Here is a 24,947-nt window from a genome sequence, read left to right as displayed (position 1 = left end):
GTGCTGTTGAATATTTTGCGAAATATCAGACTGACAAGAGAAAGAGGGTTCTAAGAATAGCTGATTGAATTAGTCTGTTTTTGTTATCTAAGAGCAAGATTACTACTGTTAGAGCGCTTTTCGAATGAGCGTCGAAAAACCAAAGTAACCACAATGGTCAATCAGAACAGTTATCATCACAAGGAGCCGATCAGAACTCAAAGAAAACGCGTGTAGAGACCTACCAAGACTTCTTGTAACCGGATCATGCTTTAGTCACTGCTTACAGTTTTAGTGAATTGTATTATTGGCTAGGATCTACAAGGCAACTTAAAGTGTTTGGGTTACAGTTATAAAGAATACACCATAAACGTTAGAAAGAAATGGCTCCCTTTAATCATTTAAAAAAGTTTTTGTAGATCCTCTAGATTTATTTGTGGTTACCTGAGGTGAATCCTACCAAGACTTCTTGTAACCGGATCATCCTTTAGTCACTGCTTACAGTTTTAGTGAATTGTATTATTGGCTAGGATCTACAAGGCAACTTAAAATGTTCGGGTTACAGTTATAAAGAATACACCATAAACGTTTAGATGTAAGCCTATCCCAGAGTACCCACTCACATTATAAGGTAAAATTCTCAGATGCAGATTAACATCCCTCTGATAGTAAGCTCTGATCACTTTACAGATCTTGGTTTCCCTTTTTTAAAAATTGTGAAAATATTAGAAACATTTTAACATCCATCTGTAGGCCCAACTCATTTTTAAGTGGACTCTATCTTCCCTCAAACAATAAACTCCGTCGAAAGAAAATATGGGCCAGGGTTATATCCAGAATTTTGACGGTATGGTATTTTTTCTTCCAGATATGAATTTTATCATATAAAAAAATATAGAAATTTAGAGTGCTTTATTTAACTCTTGATAGAGCTTAATAGATTTTTTTTGGAGTATTAGCATAATCAACGAGAGCGTTTGGCATAACGTATTTTAACTAAAAAACAGTTATAAAACTAAAGTCATTAACTTGAGCTGTTATCGACCAAGCATTGTGAAACTAACATCAGAGAAACCTGTCAAGAGGGTTGTGCAACTGAGCTACGGTATAAATTGAATTTTTGTTGGAAACTAGCATAATAATTTATGGCCTTCTCTCCCTCAAAAGATCTCTACAACATTGGGTGTAGAACATTTGCTCTATCACTGATAATTGGCTTTGGTTGATAACAGTTCGATGATACAGCTGTGAAATAGTTTTTGCGACTTAAAATAAATGATAGGTTAGTAGGTTACAACTTGCATTAAAGTGTTACAGTTGCATTGATTTCAAACCTCTCTTTTTCTCTTGTCGTGAAAAGCCACCTGCAGTTCTAAAGGTTAACGGAATGGCGCCAGTACTAGTCTGGCTTATGTATAAGCAACATGTAGGATTGGAAGCCAATTCAATCCAAAGTGCTATTTTTAAGAACGTTCGAGAAGTGCCAGAAGCACTTCTCTCGTGTTCTTAAAAATTCCCGCGTGCTTATATAACTCAGCAATGAACTCGGCGCGTTTTCTATTCCTTTAACAATATTGTACTGTTGTTGTGGCAGCAATGAAAATGCAAAACATGGCTTCTTGTATACGAACTAGAATTCTTTGGTTTTGCTATGTTGACTATCATTTTAAAAGTATAATAAATTATTATTGGATGAGGCTTCTGTCTGGTCTACCTGAATTTAAGTGAAATTGTAGGAAGTTTAAAGAGGAATTAAAAGGAAAAACCAACACCACCAGATAGTTGATTGCCTCCGAAAGGGCATTCCGGGTTGGTGAGCAACTGTTTGGTGTACGTCTGCCAATTTTTAACTTCAAATTCGAATTTTAAAACAACATCAAATCTTCAAAATTTCCTATTTCTATAAATTTTGCTAATCTTTTGAGAAAAACTAATTATCCCAACAAATCACCAAAACAAATTTAGAAAACAGCCCAAAACGTAGATATGTGTGATGAGCAGAGAGATTTTTGACTGCTTGAAACGTGAACGACATATTTGCGTTCAAACCATAATACCCAGCAAAACAACGGCCTTCATTTTAGCCCCGGCCCGCGTTAAGTAGTTGTGTGTTATCATGTCCCCATAAGTTTGGTCAGCAGTCCCAATAAGTAACCCTCCGAGTTAAATTTTTTTCTTTAGCGGCCATTTGGCGACCAATTCTAGTAACTCTGTCGCCAGGAAAAATTTTTGGTCGCCAAAATAGGTTAATCATCAATAACTGCAAAATTAATCAATGATGACTATTAATTTCAATTAATTTTTTACTATAAATCACTTAAAGACACCGTTGACGTTAGCAACAGTTCAGTTACAAGCAATACAATTGCTTGAATTTTCCTTCAGTTAATAATCTCTGGTATCGTGAAAACTGATACTCATTGGCATGTTTCGAACCAAAAATAAAATCGGCATGACCTATATCTTTCACATTTACAGTAAAACACAACACCGTACAAACACAAACGAAATTTGTACTTTGACAAAGGTCGATTGGTCGCAACTTGAAGGCCAAACAGATACTGATTTTATAGCGCCGCTTAGAATGCATTTCTAGATATCTAAAAGTACTTTGGATAGCCTGGAAAGCGTTTTCAATGCATTTATAAAATTAGGAGGAAAGCGTCGTTGGGTGCCCCTGATAAGTAGTTGTGTACAATCATGTCCCCATAACTTTGGTCAGTAGTGCCCATAACTTTGGCAAGAAACTCCGCTTAGTGAGTTAGAGAAACCCCCGGAAGCAAATGTCTTAATTGGCTATATAAAGAGACAAACAAACAAGCAACCAGAGGTGGTCCTCGCAAGTAGGGTATGGAAACAGACCTCACAAGTTAGGAGAGCATGTCCCCATACGCATTGTGTGGCAAATAGTACCCATAAGTAGTTAAAGTTGAGTAATGGGCAGGTCCTCATAACTAAGACCCCACAAAACAAATTGCAGTTTCCTTAAGTCTAACCAACCTTTAAAGAGATGGGCAAATAAGCCAACAAACTTCCATATTTTTTTTTCTGATATCTCCAATAGAAGGGGGGTCCTCACAAGAGGTATCTGGAAACACAGACCTCATAAGTTGCAAACGGTGGGTATGGAAAGACCTCAGAAGCTGGAGCCATTTTCAGTGGCCACACACAAAATAAACCATGGCACAAGGCCTGAGACCAACAAAATGAAAGGACTGAACAGCTCCGCTCAGTTCCAATTGGAACAAGAAATACGGTTTGGTTCTAAATTTTGGGGAAAAAGGTAAACAATCTGTTAAGAAGTTTTCTTATAAAGTATAACATCATACTCAAAACAAATGCAAAAACTGATGACACCGGCACAAATCACGGATAGTTAAAATGGGGATGACTAATAAAAATGTATATCTTCTCTGACTTTTATTGTTTTCTGCACCTTAAAGAGAGTAAAATTGAGTGTCTTATTCTCTAAATTTCTCTTTCTCAAGTTACAAAGCTGAAATAAAATTATTTGATCATAAAGTCCTGCAGAGATAACCGCTCAGTAAGTGCCCGCGGGAGTGAGCACTTTTCTTCACCTACGACGTGTTCATTCACAGTACTGTTAGCCCACATAGATTGTTATGGTCTGTTTATTATCCAACTGCAACGAATAGCGTCCAAATAACAGTACAAATATACAGCGATATTGTACAGTTATTTGTACAGTAGAAAAACTGTTTGCCGAACAGGTCGGCGCGCGCACGCAAAACTGTCACACTCTCCCTCTTTCACTGATAAATTTAATGACTACAGCAGTTGCATAATAAATCTCTTATTAGATGTTTTAATGTGTAGTGTCGCTTTATATTTTTACTCGCTGTTTATATTTTGACGAGCCCGTAGGGCGAGTCAAAATACGGTAGAACTCGTAAAAATATACAGCGATACTACACACCAAAACATCTAATAAGATATAGATAGATAGATAGATAGATAGATAGATAGATAGATAGATAGATAGATAGATAGATAGATAGATAGATCGATCGATCGATCGATCGATCGATCGATCGATCGATAGATAGATTCTATTTATCATATCTATTCATTGAATAGCGCCCTTTTATTCCTCGGGTTCTTCAGGCTTGCTCTCTTCTCTTGAGTGTTTTACTTTCTCTGTTAGGATGCCCGGCTTCTTCTTCAAGTCTCCTTTTCTCCACAAGACTATTTCCTATAAGAAACACAAGCCTGCATAAGAGAAGCCTCATGCACAACAAACTTTTCTCGACAAGTCCATTTTCAAAAGAAAGTAGACAAGGGGAGAAGCCTAACTCTGCTCGACAACTTTTTCTACACACGATTATTTTCTTAAAGACAAGCATACTAACATGCAGATTTGAAAAGAAACTTGTCATAATACAGCTCCTAGAGGCATGGACGTCAGAAATGTTGCATGCCACATACACTCCTGGCCAAAATTCCTATGGACACTAGACAAAATACCAACTGTGCCACAGGATTTTGAAGTGACATCAAGTGGGAGATCATTTTCAATTTTCCGAGACCCCCTTCCCCCACAAAACAATGTTGGAATAGTGGGTCAATTTGGATGGATCAACTCAGCATTGTATTGGGGGTGGAAGGGGGAGGGGGAGGGGAGGTGGGTGAACAGAAAGACCATATGTTGGCAAAAGTGCAAGGTGTTTTGGCCAGGATTGTACATGCATGAGTTTCCAGTGGCAGTGGAATCTCACCACTTGATGTTGTGGCACCATGTTAGTAAAATTGTTGTAATTGTAATTGTGTCTGTATATTGTACAAAGATCTCGCCAAAAAAAGGCCCCAAGTGAATAATTTCGTGAGAGTGGTGTTGACTTCGGAGAATACAGTGCGGGCTAGTGAAGAGGTACTTGAAGTGGAGGTAATAGGAGTAAAATTGATGCTCTTGTTAAGTAATGAGATGGTTTCTGGTGGTAAAGACGTTGTGGTGAAATTGTGAATTTTGTTTGTCGATGACAGTTTGTCCTTTTCTTTCTTAATTAGTTCAGTAAGTTGAAGTTGAAGATCCAGACCCATGAGGTTAGCTACATTAGTAAAGAAGAGGTTGAATCTTGAGTTGAAGAGGTTGATGAATTTTCTGTAGATTGCGTTAGCCTTGTTGAGTTGTATCCGTAGTCTGTGTCCTTTGTGGTAGTTTTTGAGAAAAGAAATTCTGTTTGAGTGAAAAGCACGTTGAGAAAGTTTGATGCCCATGATTCTTTTTTGAAGCGATGTATTGTGATCTTTAAGAAGTTGATTTCGTTTTCAATGCTGGATGATAAATAAATTGATAATTATGATGATAATGATGTTGATGGTGATGATGATGATGATGATGATGATGATGATGATTTCGTAGAGGTGGAGATGACAGAGTTACGGTCTTTGTAATACTGGGTATGGATATCACATTGGAGTTTATAAATTAAAGCTGAATTCTGTTCCTTTGAGGCAATTAAATTGTTAACTTTAAAAAGTAATCTTCTTTGTTTGGTTGGAAGGGATGATCATTGAAGTGTCTTCCATTTCCAAGCTCTGGTACATTTGGGCTTGAAATTATGTGGAATTTTATTCGGTTTTTTCTTGCCCTATTGTTGTTTTTTCTATTTAGTTTGTATTTCTGCTTTCTAACCTTGTTTCGTTCTTTTCTTTTACTGTTCAAGGATGAGGAAGGTAATGATTGGTTAGGATTCAAGAGATTCATAGAGAGACCTGAAAGTGGGGAAAAGAGTATAGACATTAGTAGTGTTAAGTAGTATAAAAATCCAAAAAATTAATATAAACTGTAAGGTGGATGGTACGTACACCATGAACATTCAAAGAGTTGACTATTAACTCAAGTTTGTACCCCTGCTGCAAGGTGCACATAGACTTTCTTCAAAAAAAAAAAAAAAAACCTTTAGAGCAGTAGATATAACTAGCAACCTATGTAGCAGTTTAGGTGTAAAATGAAGGGATCGCCTAATAAAAGGGTTCCCAAATCTCCACTGAAACATTGGGTATTATATATCGATTGCAGTGTAACAAGGGAATAACTTCTATGTTCTTCGCTCGATCTCTCCGCTCGTAGTTGCACAAATCCCCAAGAATACCGTTGAAAGAACACTTCGCTTCCATAACGAAACGACAAAAAGGCTTTAGCGCTTTCGAAACTTTCCTCTGCTGGATACAATGTTGTTTTGCTTGTCAAATGTCAATCAAGATTATTATCACGGTAACCGGAGATGTGACTACACGAAATGCGTTGTACACGTATTTTTAAGTAAGATTTTCAGCAACATCTTTCCTTAACATCTGGGAAATAACTCAACGGTTACTCTTCGTGGAAGATAATTTTGCCAACAGTCTTTGCCGATGCTGCTATTTTAACAACTAAGAGTACAGTCAGCATGCCAAAGATGAAGGGTACATTAAAGCGAATAACACCAACAATATTCATAGCCTGTAATTTGTTTTGCTAACTAGTTTTAAAAGATAAAAGTCATGTTTTCTTCTTTTAACAGTATGTGTTCAACGAAGCATTTTATGATCAATTTGATTGTCTATAATTGCGGCGCCGTTATAATGGAATCTACACAATGTCGGTATCGAATTAAACGTAGAAAGATTCATATATTCCTTGACTGAAAGTACGTTTTAATCCAAGAATGAACTCCTCTTTTATTATTTTATGATCAGAGAAGGATCCTGAGCTGCAGAACGAAGATATAATGGTGAAAGAAGTCGACCGGCTTTTATATCTCAACACTCTCTCTCTTTTAGCTTCAAAACAACAAAGCAGCAGTCTAATGTTTACTTTTTGCTGATGTTTTCATTACAATGTAGCTTTTTCTACGGCGCCTCAAAAACCACTCGAAGGAAAACTCAAGCTGATTTTGATACATGTTTTTGCGATGTGTTATCTTATTACTTGGAGGCCGTGTAGCATAGTATATTGACTTCCGGTTTCTTAGCTGTGATAACGATATCTCGTTCCAAGTGAACGGCGAAGAATTCAAACTGCCCACGAAACACTTATTTCGATTCATTTAGGTTACTTTGGTGTTTGACAATAAAAAATTGCGACAGAACATTTCTTTAAAGCATTCTAAGATTTAAAAGTTAAAAAGCTGAATTAAAATCGACGACGTTTCGACGTTACCGTAACGTCATTATCAAGGCAAAAAATGTATGAAAACTAACATATATAAATACTAAGACGAACAATAAGTGTTGAAAATAATTTACAAGCATTTACGGCAATGAAATCATCAAGAATGGAACAAAACTCGAAACTTAAGTCTGTAGACAGTTAACCAATATTGGCTTGCTCTTACATTTTCATAGTCATACTGATAAACGGTGTAAAGACTTCTATTAAGGACAATTCTACATCGCGCTTATGCGCTGTCTTCCACAACAGAGGCTTTTAATGTAGAATGCGTCAAGTCGCGCACCATTTTTAGCCGTCTTGATTACTCGTTGAGTCTTATAGATTCTGTGTTTTCCAATTTTGATTCTTGAAGCCCTTCAGTAAGCATATCGGAGAGAAATAATACTGACGAGAGCAACATAGTCAGAATTAGTCTACCATTCAAAGATCAAGTTTCAGCTAATGCCGTTCGGAGGCAGTTGCGTGATCTTAGTAGTAAGATTGGCCCCACTTTGCAGCCAGTTTTTGTAAGCAAGAAATTAGAGCAAGATCTCAAACCTAAAGAAGCCAAGCCGTCAATTGTTAATCAGCAATGCGTTGTTTATCATTTTGTATGTGATCTGTGAGATGCAGATTATGTCGGCTTCAACGTGTTGCTGAACACAAGAATTCGACAATCGGCAACCATTTTCATACTGTTTTCATGAAGCGCATGGTAGGAGCGCTCTTTTGAATGAGAGCCTTTTCAAGATTCTGAGAAAGTGCCAAGGCAAATTTTATTGTTTAGTGTTTGAAATGCTTAACATCAAGAAATTCAAACCTAATTTCAACATCCAAACGGACTCCATATGTGCGAAACTCTTTGTTTAACTTGTGAATTATTTTCATCACTTATTGTTCGTCTTAGTATTTATATATCTTAGTTTTTATACATTTTTTGGCTTGATAATGACGTTACGGTAACGTCGAAACGTCGTCGATTTTAATTCAGCTTTTTAGCTTTTTAAATCTTAGAATGCTTTTAAGAAATGTTCTGTCGCAATTTTTTATCGTGAAATGTTTTTCTAAGTCACTTCTTTTCCGTATACTTTGGTGTTGAGATTGAATTGTTTTCCCAGTATGCTATAAGTGAAAGCAAGCAATTTGCTAATCAGTACAAATGACTAATAATAGAAGGTCGTTAAAAGCTCATACCCGTCTGTCCTCAAACAACGCGCAGCAGTCTGTTGTTTAATTCTGCTGATGTTTTCATTAAAATGTAGCTTTTTCAGCGGCCCCTCAAAAACCACTCGAAGAAGAACCGAAGCTGATTTTGATACATGTTTTAGAACAACATAAAAGGATTACGCTGGCGAAGTTTGAGGGAATTTGGAGTTATGGCACGTGTTGAAAAGTATCTCCAAATTTTATTCCTAAACTGGGAATATCAGCTGAGTAAACAAAAGCAATTTTTCAACATTTGAGGATTTTCCTTGACGGGGGCTCAAGACAAGTTATAGCCAAATTTTGATAGCTGAATACTTTGTCTTTCAAGAATAAGTATCGGGAATTTTTGGTTCTTTTTGACACGCGAATAGATTTTTAATTTGCAGCTTTTGCGTCCGACCAATTTGGCCATAGTCGGGGCGAAATTCGCTTTTCTTGATTTTCTCGAATTTTAAGCGTTTCAAGCGGAAAAAAAACTAAATCACATTTCATATCTACCTAAAGGGCTATACGTGGACGGAAATAGAGAAAAATCGATTTTTCGACTTCTGCTGCTAAATTTAAATTTTACTCGATTTTTCGTGACATATGCTCTTAAGGTGTTTCAATTGCATGGTCACGTTTCGTCGTCCTGGAGCTCAGTTGAAGCGCAACAATACTTCCCTTAGTAGCAGATGACAAACTTGCCTGTTCGCCCTACTTCATAGCCTTTTGTCGTCTTTTGTTAACAACCGTGTTCGTGGATCGTAAGTTTCCTGGCCTCCAGTACCAACATTAGCCTTAAAATTACTTAAATGAAAACTACCATTATAAAAGAACTAATATGAACATTTACGTAGATCTTTAAAAGGCTATCGCTTTTAACTATTACTTATCACGTACATGTATCACTTCAGGTTACTTGAAATAACCACTTTCCTACTAACAAACGACTTGCTTCTTTAAAATAAATCGGAAACGTTTTTAAAGAAATTGGGCTTCGAAAATAAGAACCTTTGCAATAAGTTGGTTGAAAACTATTTCGAGAATAGCAACCAGTGGTCTTCGAAGGAATTTTAAAATTAGTTTTATTTGCAAAAGTTAATGAAATGTGGGTGTAATGGGCATAACTTTGAAAAAGAAAGAACAAAAGAAAATAAAAATGAAATATTTGTAAGAACTCTAATTATATATTCATGTTTTAAATTGTATTTTCTTGACTTTCTTGTATTTTCTTTACTTGGCAATAGCGTAAAGCAGCGCCGAAACGTCATCGGTTTTAGACTTTTTAATAGAGTTTTAGGATGTTTTTTTAAAAAAGATATTTTAGCTTTTAATTTCTTGTTAAAAAATTTGAATAGACATGAAATTGATCTGAGGCTTTTTATGTTCAAAGAGGCGGGCTAATTTTTTATTTATTGAACTGACATATCATCGTTGATAAAAAGTATTATTCAAACTCGGGTTACAATTGTCAAGATCAACGTGCACGTATTGAACTGTAACGAAGGCTTCTTAATGAGAAACAATTGATGAGCGAGAACAAATGGAAATGTTTCTTCATGATGGAAATTTTAAGAAACGTATAAGGAAAATCGGGAGAGTGTAAAACTACGACAACAACCATTCTTGCATTCCTAGTGTCAATTTTAATTTATTTTTAAATTTCATTTTGTAAGTAGGTTTTTCTAATTACCTTCTTTTTATCTTAAGTTAGGACGTACGTATTTGAACGACCTTTTTTTTGAGATGTCACTACGATATGAAAATATCAGTTTTCTTAGTGTTTTAAGCTGTTTTTAATGGTCATGTTTCGTCCTTTCAATTTGCAGCTCAGTTTTCAAAGAAAACATAGCTAAGCTGAATAGCTGTTAAGTTTCCCTAGTAACAGATGACAAACTTGCCTAGCCGACCCCACTTCCTCCCCTTTTGTCATCTTTTGTTTACATCTCTAATTTTTGATCGTAATTTTCACACACAACATTAGTCTTAAAATAAAGAGATCAGGAATGCAAGACTGCTTGTTAGTCACGACACTCTTTCTGGATGGTCCTACGTTTCTTTAGTTTTCATCACAAGGACGAATTTCCAGTTTTTCCCGCTCGATGAAAATTTTTTGTTAAGTAAACATTAAGAAGCCTACCCCAGACAAATGTAGCTGGGCATGCGCTGTTTTCAGTCTCTGCAAGTCCCGGCAGTTATTGGCAGTTGCAACTTGAGCTTCTCTAATATGACTTTTCAAATTTACAGCTGTCAGTTTCGTATTCAATCATTTTATCATTAAGCCCACTTAAGTCAAGGCAAGCAACAAACCGCATTCAGTTCTCCACAGGGAGCTAAGCTGTTGAGAAGTTCTGGACTTTCTCGGAGAGTACTTTAAACGAAGACGTTCAACTGAAGGAGAAGATTCTAGCGCAGTAAGTATTCTTGTTGCTAGATTTTAAGTTACATTTTACAATTGTCTACAATTCCATGCTACTAGCTCTAGGCAATCTGGAGGAAATTTTAGTAGTTTCTTTCTGGGACTATTCCTTTCGGTTTCGCAGAATACAATAAGTTCGCATGAAACATTTTAACAGAGAACTCAACCAGAATCAAATCATCAAAAGACCCCTTTTACTCTTGGCTTCTCTGTTAATTCCGGCAGTTTTTCTGTCTCGCAAACCCTTTCTTAGAGGGACAGTTTTGTAACAGAGAAGGGGGTAGAATTTACATCTATTTTCATTATATTTGCAACTTTCAGATCTGTGTGAACCAGAAAACCAAAAATATATAGTTTATCGGTAGAATATTGCAGCCTTTTCAAGTGCTCTTTGTTTTCACGCGATCGAGGTACGCTCGATCCTTGACAGAGCTCAGTGACATTTTGATTTTCTAAGCTCACCGACTCTCTTTTTGTTTTTGTCGCAGAAACGTTATGGAAGCTAAGTTTCATTTGAGCCTTTTGCTTATCATTTTGGGGACTCTTGCCGTGCATGGAGCACGCCTTGAAAACAAACCGGAGAATCCCTTGCATGTTGACGCTAAACGTACAGGTGAGTGTTCCTTTGTCTTGATGACAACAGCGTTTGTTTTTTGTATTCTGTTTAACTGAGTTGTACAATACGTCTGAAGTTGAGTTTGGGAACTGAAGAGTTTTTCTTGTAAACACCTAAACAATTCGTCCCTTTTTTCTTTTTTTAGTTGACTGTGCATCTATGCAAGGTACCTGTATGACGGGTTACTGCCCCCAAGGAACTACATTCTGTGGTTATGATACAAAGAAGTGTGGTAGTCCTCCAGGCCTGTGCTGTTGCTATGATTAAGTACGTATGAATTTGATTGTAACCCTGACCCTTAAGTAAACTGTTCCTAGTATCATTAAAAGTGTTCTTTTTATGTTGACCGTAAGGGAATGGTTATCGTAGATATGACTGTAGATACGTACAGAGCCATACCAATTACCTAAATATTCTTGGTGTATTTTTTCACTTTCTGGCATTGAAATATAATAAATAATATGTCCTCGCACCTGTATATTTACCACTGTTGCTGAAAGTAGAAAAGGGTGTATTTGACTCTATGGACATAAAACATGGAAGATATCTTTTAAGACACAAAAGTTATTAACGTGCAATCATAGAGCTGCTACTGACATAGCCATACTTCTCTCTGACAAACGGAAGCAAAATTTACAACTGATTGAAAAATCACAAGTTTTTCTTTTCTATTTCAGTACACAACAGCTGGGCCCTGCTGATGGAACTAATGATGACAGCCTTAGATTAGTAGTTAAATGATTCCATGGAAAAGTAAACGCTTAAGTAACTATGTAAATGCGAAATTCTGAAGTCAGGAATCGCTAGCAACTTTTAAAAATAACTAAAATACAAAATTAACTTGACTGTAATTTAAGTATAAGAACAAATAAAGGCTGAATCATCCGAAATTGTTCGTCTTTGCGTGCTCTTTTATTATACCAAAGGAAAGACACGTAGCTGATACTGGTACCCCTCGATACAAAGAAAAACGGGAAACAGAAGTATCTCTGCTTGCTCAGTTTTTAGAGCTTTACAATTTACGCTTACAAACCGAAGACAGGAGCTAGTTAGTGGGGTTTGCTCAAGTAGCGTGGTGTGCTGATAACACCATTATATCACACTGTATTAGTATATACAATCTCACCAAATTATGTCCCTCAATAAGGTATTCGTAAATTGTTGTATGCTTTTACAAGGGCACACAACGAGCCAATTTGTCAGAATTCATCTCAGGGGACCATCATCGTCCACACTAATTAACAAATAAGCATTGTTAAAAGTGTTTTCTAGTTGCAGGTATCATTTATATCTTATCTTTTTCCCAGCAGAAATTTCTGCATTCCTCAGAAAGTTCCCTGTAAACATTTTTTCTTCAATAAACATCGCATAATTTTCAGGAGAAGGAAATGCTTGTTAGTCTCCTCGGGTAATTTCACTATAAAGGGGAGGAGGTCAATTTCTACCAAAAAATCCTGCACTGCAAAAACTGAGGGGAAAATCGTTCAAGGCGAGCCATGGGAAAAAAAATCAAGGAAGTTTTTTCTACTATATAGGTCCTGTGCTTTACCTAAAAAATTCTTGCACAAGCTATTGCCCACCAAAACAAATCATGCTCAACCAAGGAGTGAGAAAAAAAAACTTTCGTTCCTCAGGAAATTGCCCACCTCCACCCCCCTCAACAAGGGAGTGTTTTCCTACATGTGCTAGGTATTTTGCTTCGTCGTTTTCCTAATCAAGGTCAGGATTTTAAAGTTCAGCGACACTCCTTTACGTAAACAAGAGTCTGGTGCCTCGGCCGCCAGGTTGCTGGCTGGCATACATGGCTATGAATTCCTTGTGTGCTTTATAATATTATAGATTCAACGTACGTAAACAAACAATAACACGATTTTCTCTGTTAAAACAAGACTCATTGGGTTATTTTTAAAGGTAGCTACAGTGGCGGGTTAATTCCACCGTGGGGAAGAAACCAGCTCAAAACGGACTCGGGAGCCTACCAGAAACGATAATAACACAAAGAAAGACAACACATGACCGCAGATGAAATTTTTAACAGTTTTCTTCACTTTACTTGCAGTTTACGATCGGATTTAATATCCATGTAGTACGTTAAATTAGGCTAACTGTGGCTTCAGCAAATTAACGCAACCTTTAAAAATATGTACGACTCGGACTCCGAATTCTTGGAAAGACTCGTTCGTAAAGCCTGGTTTTCAATTATTACGACATTAGCACAAACACAAACAAGGGCATCACGGTAGTGGGGAAGCCCACGGCATTAGCACGTAGGCAAGCGCAGAATGGGCAATTGCTTTATTTTCGGTTCTATGCCTCCTCGAACAGTACTGAAAACGAGATTGCGGACTTTCGCTTCTGCTATGTTTACAGCAGGGCGTTCTCACTTGACATATGCATAAGCACAAGAAGAACAAAAACGTTTGCTCTGCTTATGCTTGTGCTTTGGGCTTATGCTTTTGTGTTGTGGGCGTCCTCACTACCGTGTGCTTTTCTTCATTTGACGGGGAGGAGGATAGTCTTGATGTACCAACTTTTTTTTCAAAACCAGCATGCAGTACAAACAGGAAGGAGAGTGGAGATTCCGAGACAGGGGAAGATTTAAAAACATTTCCATCTTAATTTCTCAGAGATCAAAAGAACGAGTGTTGATTCAAATCATTTGTTGAACCAAATACGACAAAACCAAATCATTCTTGTATTTAAATTGCATTGCTTTACCGATCTGTACAATTTTTTTAACATTCTCAATGTAACTCCTGAAAAGAAGAGAGCGTTGAATATTTTTCACATATATACAGTTGAAAACCACTATCTGGAAGCCTCAGGAGGAGACGAAAAAAGTCAGAAATAACGGGAGTTCGAGATAATAAATGAGTAAAAATTATATTTAAGTGACGGAGAAGTAAACACAATTTGAGTTTGAGATAACCCAGTGTGAAATAGCGAGGATCTACTATGTGGGAAGCTAGAGACTCTACGGTTACTAGAAATGGGCAGTAACAACTACAAACCAGAGCTTCGGAAAACGTAGGGAAGGAACCAATTTAGTCACTTTGTGTTGTTTGGTTAGCTTGATGTTTTTGCTTTTGTCGTTGTTCTTGGTCAAGTCGTTACTCCTTCACTCTTAAGTCTAACTTGGAACTTTTAGTGGCCTTGAATGTACGATGACATGCCTCAGAGTTAATAAAGGCAGTGCTAACATTATAAAGGACTAATCATTCTGTCTAACCAAAGCGCCTTTTCTATGCGCAACCCAAGTGCTATTCTCTCACCGCTGTGCCTTGCCTAAACTTTTTGTTAACTCTAGGTAAACCGTCAGTGCCCAAGCGGGCTGCATTCAGCGAGGATTAAACTTTTCCTCAAGAAAAAAAAGAGATAAAAAAATCAGGTACGTACATACATACATACACTTTATTTAGACACGGTAAAAACATCAGTCATAAGATTGAGATTTTAAAAAAATCTGATTTACATGCTTGCCGTGTGGGAGCACGAGGAGGACAGTTGGCAATTTATGTCATTTCTAAAGTTAATAAAAGACCTAATGGCTCTGACTTCAGATGGAAGGCTATTCCACAAATACGCCTGCGACTGTAGCAGAAACTACCTTTCAAAAAATCGGTACGGGGCTTAAGCAAAGCCAATTTGTTTTCAATATTTCTGAGTCCATAGTCCGTGCTGAAGGATTTAAATAGGCCTTTCAGGTACTCCGGAGACTGATCATAGTTTTAAACATTATTTTTGTTTTGGAGAAAAAATTCAAAATCTGTCGTAGTCCAAACATGTTAATGAGACTGCCAGGGTTATCTCCTCTGGTATAGGTGCACTTAAAAGGTTGAGGCCGTTCATTTGCGAAGATGCAGCTATATTGCTATATAAAGCTATTATCGAACCATATTTCGATTATTGCTGTCCTGTGTGGGACGGTCTCAACAACGAGTTAGCAGACAAATTACAAAAACTACAAAATCGCGCCATTAGGGTTATCACCAAATCTGATTACTATTCTAGCAGTACTGCCCTCGGCGGTAAGCTAGGATGGGATAATCTCTATATTACGTCTTAGGTTTGTTTGCGGATAGTTCCACCCCGGTTTGCTTGCGAATAGTTTTCATTTTGTGGTATGTATTTAGGCTTAGCAATTAACGCACCGCGCTCCCAACGGGTTAAAACTGCCCTTCACCACCTGCTTTTTAATTTTTTTTCAATTTATTGTTGATGCCCTGTCGAGTCGAAACGGTTTCAGCTCCTTATGCTATTAACTTATCTCGACATGGAAATTCAACTTCACAACAAACTTAGCCCTCTGACAATGTAGAACAAAAGCGATGTAAAACGTCTAACTTCGCATTCGTCCTTTCGCTTACAGCGCCTTGTATTTATATTAAAAGTCATAAAAATAATATTCGTTATGTTTTTTGAAAATACACTTGTTTGAGAACGCCAAGGGTGTGATGCTTTCCTCTTGTTTTGCGTTTTATGCTTTCATTTTATACATAAACAATCAAAAAATCAATTAAAATCAGTTTTTGTCAGACAGACAGGCGTGCACGAACTCTCACATTATAAATTTCTGGCACCTATTAAATTGTGCAGATCAGTGCATTTTCGGCTTCAAAAGAAACAATAATAAACTTGCATCGGAGGCTTGCCCGAAATGGAAATCGGTTGTTAGGCCACATGCGATAAGTAATCCCCCTCTATTGCCATCTCCCTTCCCAACGCAATCCTCTTCTGTTTCCTTAACAAACTCAGCTGCCATTGCAAACCGAGTGCAGCACGTCACGCGCCTATGGTTGGCTATTCGTTTCAAAATTACGACAGGGCATACGCGGGTTTTTCTGCCGCGTATACTTGTTAACATACGTTACGTATGGGCTTTAAGCTCGTATATACGACCATTTAGATCGCGTATATACGCATTTTTAAATGGCCACATATTTGCGTAAATTCAAGCGCGGGGATATGCGGAATAAATGCCCAAATATACGCGTCCTACAAGGACCCATATATACGCGTGCTAAAATGCGCGTATATGCGGGTCTCGTAAATTACGTTGTATTTGCCAGCACGAAATGTGCCTTTTAAGAGAATGGCTGTTCGTGTATGACAGCAATGAAAATTACTTTAACTAGAACTCGTCAATATGGCGGCAGTGGTGAAATGCCTTGTCTTAGTCTATCTGCTATTTAATGTTTGTTACTGCAGCTTCCCCAGTGACTGAACTTCTAGAAACAGTTATGGGTCTTTTGAATGACTGTTTAAGATTTTATCCTCACGGTAATCGTAACATGGCAGAGAACTTGATTGTTCGTCGTGAAGTTGCTTTGGATTCTGTTCACCGTTTAGGACAGAGGTGCCCAAGCGAATGCTGAGAGAATTCTGCCTCTTGAATTGCTGGTGAGACAAATTCAATACTTACTGCATAGACGGGAAATGTTTGCAGCTCAGTTTTGAACTTGAGTTATCTCAAACTACACAAAGCATAAGTAGTGGAAAACATTCTTATAGAGAAAAATTTATAATTGGGTTAACTTTTAATCCTGGGTTAGCGTTAACCGGCTTTCGAACAACCCGGCCCTGATGATTCGAGAAATAAGACTAAAGTGGTTTTTCCAATTCTGGTATCAGTATCATGCTGGGTCATTTGCGAAGTAGAAATATCAATGTTCAGCGTCAGCATGTAAGGGAAAGTTTTTTTCAAACTGACCCAGCAGGGTCTGATTTGAGGTGGTTCAATACCATCACAAGGCGTGTTGACAGCGTCAGGGGACCTAATTCCCTCTGGCACATTGATGGACTACACTGCCTTATCAGTTGGAGGTTCGTAATACATGGTAATTTTGACAGGGCTTTAGACTTTAAGTTGTGCAACAAACAATTCTGCGACTGGGCTCGCTCTATTCTTAGCCGCTGTGCAAAGTTATGGATTGCCCCCTAAAGTGTGTTCAGACGAAGGGGATGAAAATTTAGAGGTAGGAAGAGCTATGCTATGGCACAGGGGATTTAATAGGGGAAGCAAACTTGCTGGGTTGTCTGTACACAACCAGTGAATTAAGCTTCTCTGGAGAGAAGTCTTTATTGAAGTCGGTCAGTTCTACTACACTCTGTTCTACCAGATGGAAGAAAATGGCATCCCGGAATCGACCAGCATAATCGATCTGTTCTGTTTGTATTACATATTTCTTTCCAGAATTAACAACCAGTTAAACCTCCTAGTTGAGGCATGGAATAACCACGCTGTACGCACAACCAATATGGGTGAACGCAGTGATTTTACAAGATATATGTAATACTGGAAATACTAGCTGTCAGGGACACATTTGATGATAACACCCAACCAGGTGAATTATCTGGTGATCCAATAGGACTTACACTAAAATCACATTCTGTTTCCTAAAACTCCCCTTTAGGTATTGATATATCATAGGCTGGAGGAGCCACTCTTCCATTAGAAGCTGATACAGCTGGCAAAGCCCTAATGGGAATACACTGAGATGCATGAAACTGCTCTTAATGGAAACATTTCCCATCTAAGTAGTAAATATTGCATTTGTCTCACCAGCGATTCTAGAGGCCGTATCTTCTCAGCATTTGCCTTGGTACCTCTGTCCAATGAGTCAACTAAAGGATTAGCCTGCGTAGCTTGGCGGTTTAGCAATTTTTTAAGCAGTTTGAGCGCGAGCGCAAAAAGCGACAAAACCGCGAAAACCAGCAAGAACCCCCCAGGCTCCTCGTGGCTACGCCGCATTTGGCGCTCGTTATCACGGCTCGTCGTTTTCTTAGCGCTGGGATAAAATCTTAAACAGTCATTCAAAAGACGCATAACTGTTTCTAGAAGTTCATTCACGGGAGAGCTGCAGTAACAAATATTGAATAGCAGTTAGACTAAGACAAGGCATTTCACCACTGCCGCCATATTGACGATTTCTAGTTAAAGTAATTTTCATTGCTATCATACACGAACAGTCATTCTGTTAAAAGGCACATTTCGTGCTGGCATATACAACCTAATTTACGAGACCCGCACATACGCGCATTTTAGCACGCGTATATATGGGTCCTTGTAGGACGCGTATATTTGGACATTTATTCCGCATATCCCCGCGCTTGAATTTACGCAAATATGTGGCCATTTAGAAATGCGTATATACGCGATCTAAATGGTCGTATATGTGGGCTTAAAGCCCATACGTAACGTATGTAAACAGGTATACGCGGCAGAAAAACCCGCGTATACCCTGTCGTAATTTTAAAACGAATGGCCAACCATATTTCCGTGGAGTAGGTGAACCGTGGAGAAGTGACATGTAGAAGACGTCACGTGTAATCCTACACTCCCAAACTACTGTTTTCAAAAAGACCGCTGGGTACTTTTTTGCGGGAGCAGTCACTGACATCTTGATTTTATTTTCAACCGCTATGAAGAAGATCCACAAACGATGAGATGCGAATTCATCTTTGTTTTGGTCTTTTAGTTCTCTTTTGGAGGCAGGTGTGTTCCTCCTTCAGTGATGTAACAGAGAACGTGGTTATTTCAGTGGTTGATGGATATTTAGCGGCGTTTGGTGATTTCAATGGTGATAAACAAACTGATCTTTTCATCGTGACCGATGGCGGTAAGCTTACTGGTATATATTTTTGTTTAACACAGAGAGGTTTGTAGTTTTGAAGAAAAAGAAAGAACAAGTGTTAATGGTTTATCGGTAATATTTGTTTCTGTACTGATATACATTGTGCGTAAAATTAAACTCCTACAAAAATTATTTCTTAAGCTAAACAAAGAAAAACAGAAGTGGTTTCACACAGTGGTAGGAGCTAGTGCTCGATACAAATACATACAGGGCGAAATACAAATTAAGATTCAAATAAAGCAACAGTTACTCAAGTTTCACGCTTAAAGCGATCATCAGTCTGATGATCGCTTTAAGCGTGAGACTCGAGTAACTGTAGCTAGTTTCTATCTTAATTTGCAAGTCTTAAGCTATCAGTTTACAAAAATTGCTTTAGTTGTTTAGGCTTAGATGTACAAAAAAATTAATCAAGAGAACTCTTTGCTCCACCAGCCACTAGTTCTCTGGTTGGCATACAAATAACAACATACTAATACCATTACTCTGATATTAAAAATGGTCCTGTAACCAGCTGGTTGATTCATGATTGAAAAACGTTACTCTGGTTTAAAACAAATGTAAAAATGTTAGTAAAAATTTTTATCTGTAAAAGTCCCAACGTTTCGGCTAAAACTTCAGCCTTCATCAGGGGAAAGTGACAAGGAATTTGTAAAAAGGCACATTCTTATACTATGCAAATCGGCACACCATACCATCGGCAATTTATTTCCCAAACCAAAAGACCCAGTCCCGAAAGATCAGACTCGTGGTGCAATTTATTCAATTCCCTGTCAAGGTTGTGACAAAAGCTACATCGGGGAAACGAAACAAAAATTTTCCACCCGGCTCAAAGAACATCAAAAAGCGGTTGTAAACAAACACTCGCACAAGTCAGCTTTAGCGGAACATTGTTTACACTCTGGCCACACCATCTCCTGGGAATCTTCAAAGATTTTACATACAAGCACAAATTGGCGCAACAGACGTATTTTAGAAGCATGGGAAATTAACACTTGCAGGAATTCGCTGAACCGTGATGATGGCATGCATTTGCCGCACGAATTTTTAAATTTAGCCCTAAGGGACAGAACATAATTAGCTCGGATTTGCCGATTTGCATAGTATAAGAACGTGCCTTTTTACAAATTCCTTGTCACTTTCCCCTGATGAAGGCTGAAGTTTTAGGCGAAACGTTGGGACTTTTACAGATAAAAATTTTTACTAACATTTTTACATTTGTTTTAAACCAGAGTAACGTTTTTCAATCATGTTACTCTCACTGATATATTTGCTATTCGAGCCCCTTGGCTACTTTTTGATCAAAAGGATTTCCATTTTATTTTTGCTGAGGGTATATAGAGTGCTTCTAAAATATGAAACAAGCTCTTCACGAGGGACTTAACAATTATTCCACAAGCACATGTTGGATATGTAATGATCAGCGGTATTTCATATAAGTGTAGACATGCGCATTGGTACCAATACCAGTTAGCCATGTTGGAATAAAACTTAGATCTTGTTGACTAAAGCTATGTTTATCCAATCCTCTGTAAGAAAAAAGATGGCGACTGGCACATTTATCCATAGTTCTTAACGCACGAAAACCTTAACAACGTTCATAAAAACGTACAGAAATGTTATAAAATCTTCAAACCTAGGCTACTTAATGTCCTTGGAACAGAGACAAATACTGTAAAAGAAGTTGGCTTTCTTTGTGCCTTATAGGCTGTGGTAGGCTCGCAGGGCATTGTGGTAAAATGTACAGCGGCCATCTTTTTCCTACGGTGGATTCTATCGTACTCTCGGAACAAGAACATCACAGGATATACAAATGATAGCCTCCATTTGGCGCGAAAATATGTACAGATATTTGCCTGCGGACATTATCTGTTCTGAGAAGCGAGTAGTTTGCTCTTGGAAAACTGTGAGCCTCGAGAAACAGATAATATCAAACGACAAATATCTGAGCTATTTTTAAAACTAAAATAAAATAAAAATGATAATGCCCGAAGAAATTACGTGTATGCATGAAGAGCATGGTATAATAAAACAAAAGAGTTTAATATGTTCAGTTGTCACAGGGCATAAATAGTTGTTTTGGTCCTAGCTTAGACTCATTTAAACCCGAGCTGCTAGGCAAGGGCTAAAATGAGGTCTTTGAAGGGCTCGATGGCCAAAACATATTTATGCCCAAGAACATAAACTCCACTGATATTATTATCACTTAGGAGGGTATTGAGAAACTGAAAAAATATTGAAGAAATGACAACAAAACAGTCCGAACAATCATGCAAGCATTTACAAGTTGAATTCCTTTATTTGTTTTCCCTCAATGAAAATATGCAATACATCAAGCGAAGCTAACTAGAAATTACAAAATCTTGGCATGTGGGTTTTCAAGAATTGTAACAGATACAACAGGAAAGTTCAGTTTAGCTTATTTGTAAGTGTTGAAATTAATTGTATAATTACCAAACTGTCAGCAGGCTAAAATACACTTTAGCCCACCAGATTCACCATTTTAGCCTGCAAAATGTGCCACAATGCTGAAATTGTAGGAAGTTTAAAGAGGAATTAAAAGGAAAAACCAACACCACCAGATAGTTGACTGCCTCCGAAAGGGCATTCCGGGTTGGTGAGCAACTGTTTGGTGTACGTCTGCCAATTTTTAACTTCAAATTCGAATTTTAAAACAACATCAAATCTTCAAAATTTCCTATTTCTATAAATTTTGCTAATCTTTTGAGAAAAACTAATTATCCCAACAAATCACCAAAACAAATTTAGAAAACAGCCCAAAACGTAGATATGTGTGATGAGCAGAGAGATTTTTGACTGCTTGAAACGTGAACGACATATTTGCGTTCAAACCATAATACCCAGCAAAAAAACGGCCTTCATTTTAGCCCCGGCCCGCGTTAAGTAGTTGTGTGTTATCATGTCCCCATAAGTTTGGTCAGCAGTCCCAATAAGTAACCCTCCGAGTTAAATTTTTTTCTTTAGCGGCCATTTGGCGACCAATTCTAGTAACTCTGTCGCCAGGAAAAATTTTTGGTCGCCAAAATAGGTTAATCATCAATAACTGCAAAATTAATCAATGATGACTATTAATTTCAATTAATTTTTTACTATAAATCACTTAAAGACACCGTTGACGTTAGCAACAGTTCAGTTACAAGCAATACAATTGCTTAAATTTTCCTTCAGTTAATAATCTCTGGTATCGTGAAAACTGATACTCATTGGCATGTTTCGAACCAAAAATAAAATCGGCATGACCTATATCTTTCACATTTACAGTAAAACACAACACCGTACAAACACAAACGAAATTTGTACTTTGACAAAGGTCGATTGGTCGCAACTTGAAGGCCAAACAGATACTGATTTTATAGCGCCGCTTAGAATGCATTTCTAGATATCTAAAAGTACTTTGGATAGCCTGGAAAGCGTTTTCAATGCATTTATAAAATTAGGAGGAAAGCGTCGTTGGGTGCCCCTGATAAGTAGTTGTGTACAATCATGTCCCCATAACTTTGGTCAGTAGTGCCCATAACTTTGGCAAGAAACTCCGCTTAGTGAGTTAGAGAAACCCCCGGAAGCAAATGTCTTAATTGGCTATATAAAGAGACAAACAAACAAGCAACCAGAGGTGGTCCTCGCAAGTAGGGTATGGAAACAGACCTCACAAGTTAGGAGAGCATGTCCCCATACGCATTGTGTGGCAAATAGTACCCATAAGTAGTTAAAGTTGAGTAATGGGCAGGTCCTCATAACTAAGACCCCACAAAACAAATTGCAGTTTCCTTAAGTCTAACCAACCTTTAAAGAGATGGGCAAATAAGCCAACAAACTTCCATATTTTTTTTTCTGATATCTCCAATAGAAGGGGGGTCCTCACAAGAGGTATCTGGAAACACAGACCTCATAAGTTGCCAACGGTGGGTATGGAAAGACCTCAGAAGCTGGAGCCATTTTCAGTGGCCACACACAAAATAAACCATGGCACAAGGCCTGAGACCAACAAAATGAAAGGACTGAACAGCTCCGCTCAGTTCCAATTGGAACAAGAAATACGGTTTGGTTCTAAATTTTGGGGAAAAAGGTAAACAATCCGTTAAGAAGTTTTCTTATAAAGTATAACATCATACTCAAAACAAATGCAAAAACTGATGACACCGGCACAAATCACGGATAGTTAAAATGGGGATGACTAATAAAAATGTATATCTTCTCTGACTTTTATTGTTTTCTGCACCTTAAAGAGAGTAAAATTGAGTGTCTTATTCTCTAAATTTCTCTTTCTCAAGTTACAAAGCTGAAATAAAATTATTTGATCATAAAGTCCTGCAGAGATAACCGCTCAGTAAGTGCCCGCGAGAGTGAGCACCTTTCTTCACCTACGACGTGTTCATTCACAGTACTGTTAGCCCACATAGATTGTTATGGTCTGTTTATTCAAAATACGGTAGAACTCGTAAAAATATACAGCGATACTACACACCAAAACATCTAATAAGATATAGATAGATAGATAGATAGATAGATAGATAGATAGATCGATCGATCGATCGATCGATCGATAGATAGATTCTATTTATCATATCTATTCATTGAATAGCGCCCTTTTATTCCTCGGGTTCTTCAGGCTTGCTCTCTTCTCTTGAGTGTTTTACTTTCTCTGTTAGGATGCCCGGCTTCTTCTTCAAGTCTCCTTTTCTCCACAAGACTATTTCCTATAAGAAACACAAGCCTGCATAAGAGAAGCCTCATGCACAACAAACTTTTCTCGACAAGTCCATTTTCAAAAGAAAGTAGACAAGGGGAGAAGCCTAACTCTGCTCGACAACTTTTTCTACACACGATTATTTTCTTAAAGACAAGCATACTAACATGCAGATTTGAAAAGAAACTTGTCATAATACAGCTCCTAGAGGCATGGACGTCAGAAATGTTGCATGCCACATACACTCCTGGCCAAAATTCCTATGGACACTAGACAAAATACCAACTGTGCCACAGGATTTTGAAGTGACATCAAGTGGGAGATCATTTTCAATTTTCCGAGACCCCCTTCCCCCACAAAACAATGTTGGAATAGTGGGTCAATTTGGATGGATCAACTCAGCATTGTATTGGGGGTGGAAGGGGGAGGGGGAGGGGAGGTGGGTGAACAGAAAGACCATATGTTGGCAAAAGTGTAAGGTGTTTTGGCCAGGATTGTACATGCATGAGTTTCCAGTGGCAGTGGAATCTCACCACTTGATGTTGTGGCACCATGTTAGTAAAATTGTTGTAATTGTAATTGTGTCTGTATATTGTACAAAGATCTCGCCAAAAAAAGGCCCCAAGTGAATAATTTCGTGAGAGTGGTGTTGACTTCGGAGAATACAGTGCGGGCTAGTGAAGAGGTACTTGAAGTGGAGGTAATAGGAGTAAAATTGATGCTCTTGTTAAGTAATGAGATGGTTTCTGGTGGTAAAGACGTTGTGGTGAAATTGTGAATTTTGTTTGTCGATGACAGTTTGTCCTTTTCTTTCTTAATTAGTTCAGTAAGTTGAAGTTGAAGATCCAGACCCATGAGGTTAGCTACATTAGTAAAGAAGAGGTTGAATCTTGAGTTGAAGAGGTTGATGAATTTTCTGTAGATTGCGTTAGCCTTGTTGAGTTGTATCCGTAGTCTGTGTCCTTTGTGGTAGTTTTTGAGAAAAGAAATTCTGTTTGAGTGAAAAGCACGTTGAGAAAGTTTGATGCCCATGATTCTTTTTTGAAGCGATGTATTGTGATCTTTAAGAAGTTGATTTCGTTTTCAATGCTGGATGATAAATAAATTGATAATTATGATGATAATGATGTTGATGGTGATGATGATGATGATGATGATGATGATGATTTCGTAGAGGTGGAGATGACAGAGTTACGGTCTTTGTAATACTGGGTATGGATATCACATTGGAGTTTATAAATTAAAGCTGAATT

General features: G+C 37.8%; 2 protein-coding genes across 2 annotated transcripts in view; both read left to right on the top strand.

The window, feature by feature from the left end:
- Positions 1–10,599: 10,599 nt before the first annotated feature.
- LOC149106926 (small cysteine-rich protein 1-like) lies at positions 10,600–12,245 on the top strand. Its single transcript, XM_089298705.1, has 4 exons — positions 10,600–10,734; positions 11,228–11,352; positions 11,501–11,622; positions 12,033–12,245. Exons 2-3 carry the CDS (start codon positions 11,235–11,237, stop codon positions 11,620–11,622), a joined length of 240 nt encoding a protein of 79 aa, XP_089154831.1. The 5' UTR covers positions 10,600–10,734; positions 11,228–11,234; the 3' UTR covers positions 12,033–12,245.
- Positions 12,246–18,717: 6,472 nt separating this feature from the next.
- LOC110047434 (T-cell immunomodulatory protein-like) overlaps positions 18,718–24,947 on the top strand; it is a 46,112-nt gene continuing 39,882 nt past the window's right edge. The window contains exon 1 of the mRNA XM_089298836.1: positions 18,718–18,974. Coding sequence (XP_089154962.1) covers positions 18,803–18,974 — 172 coding nt within the window. The 5' untranslated portion in view covers positions 18,718–18,802. The remainder of the gene's footprint in view (positions 18,975–24,947) is intronic.

Source organism: Orbicella faveolata, unplaced genomic scaffold, assembly GCF_042242905.1.
Source record: "Orbicella faveolata isolate gen_17 unplaced genomic scaffold, um_ofav_v1 contig_3, whole genome shotgun sequence".
Taxonomy (NCBI): domain Eukaryota; kingdom Metazoa; phylum Cnidaria; class Anthozoa; order Scleractinia; family Merulinidae; genus Orbicella; species Orbicella faveolata.
This window is presented reverse-complemented; position numbering and strand designations above follow the sequence as displayed.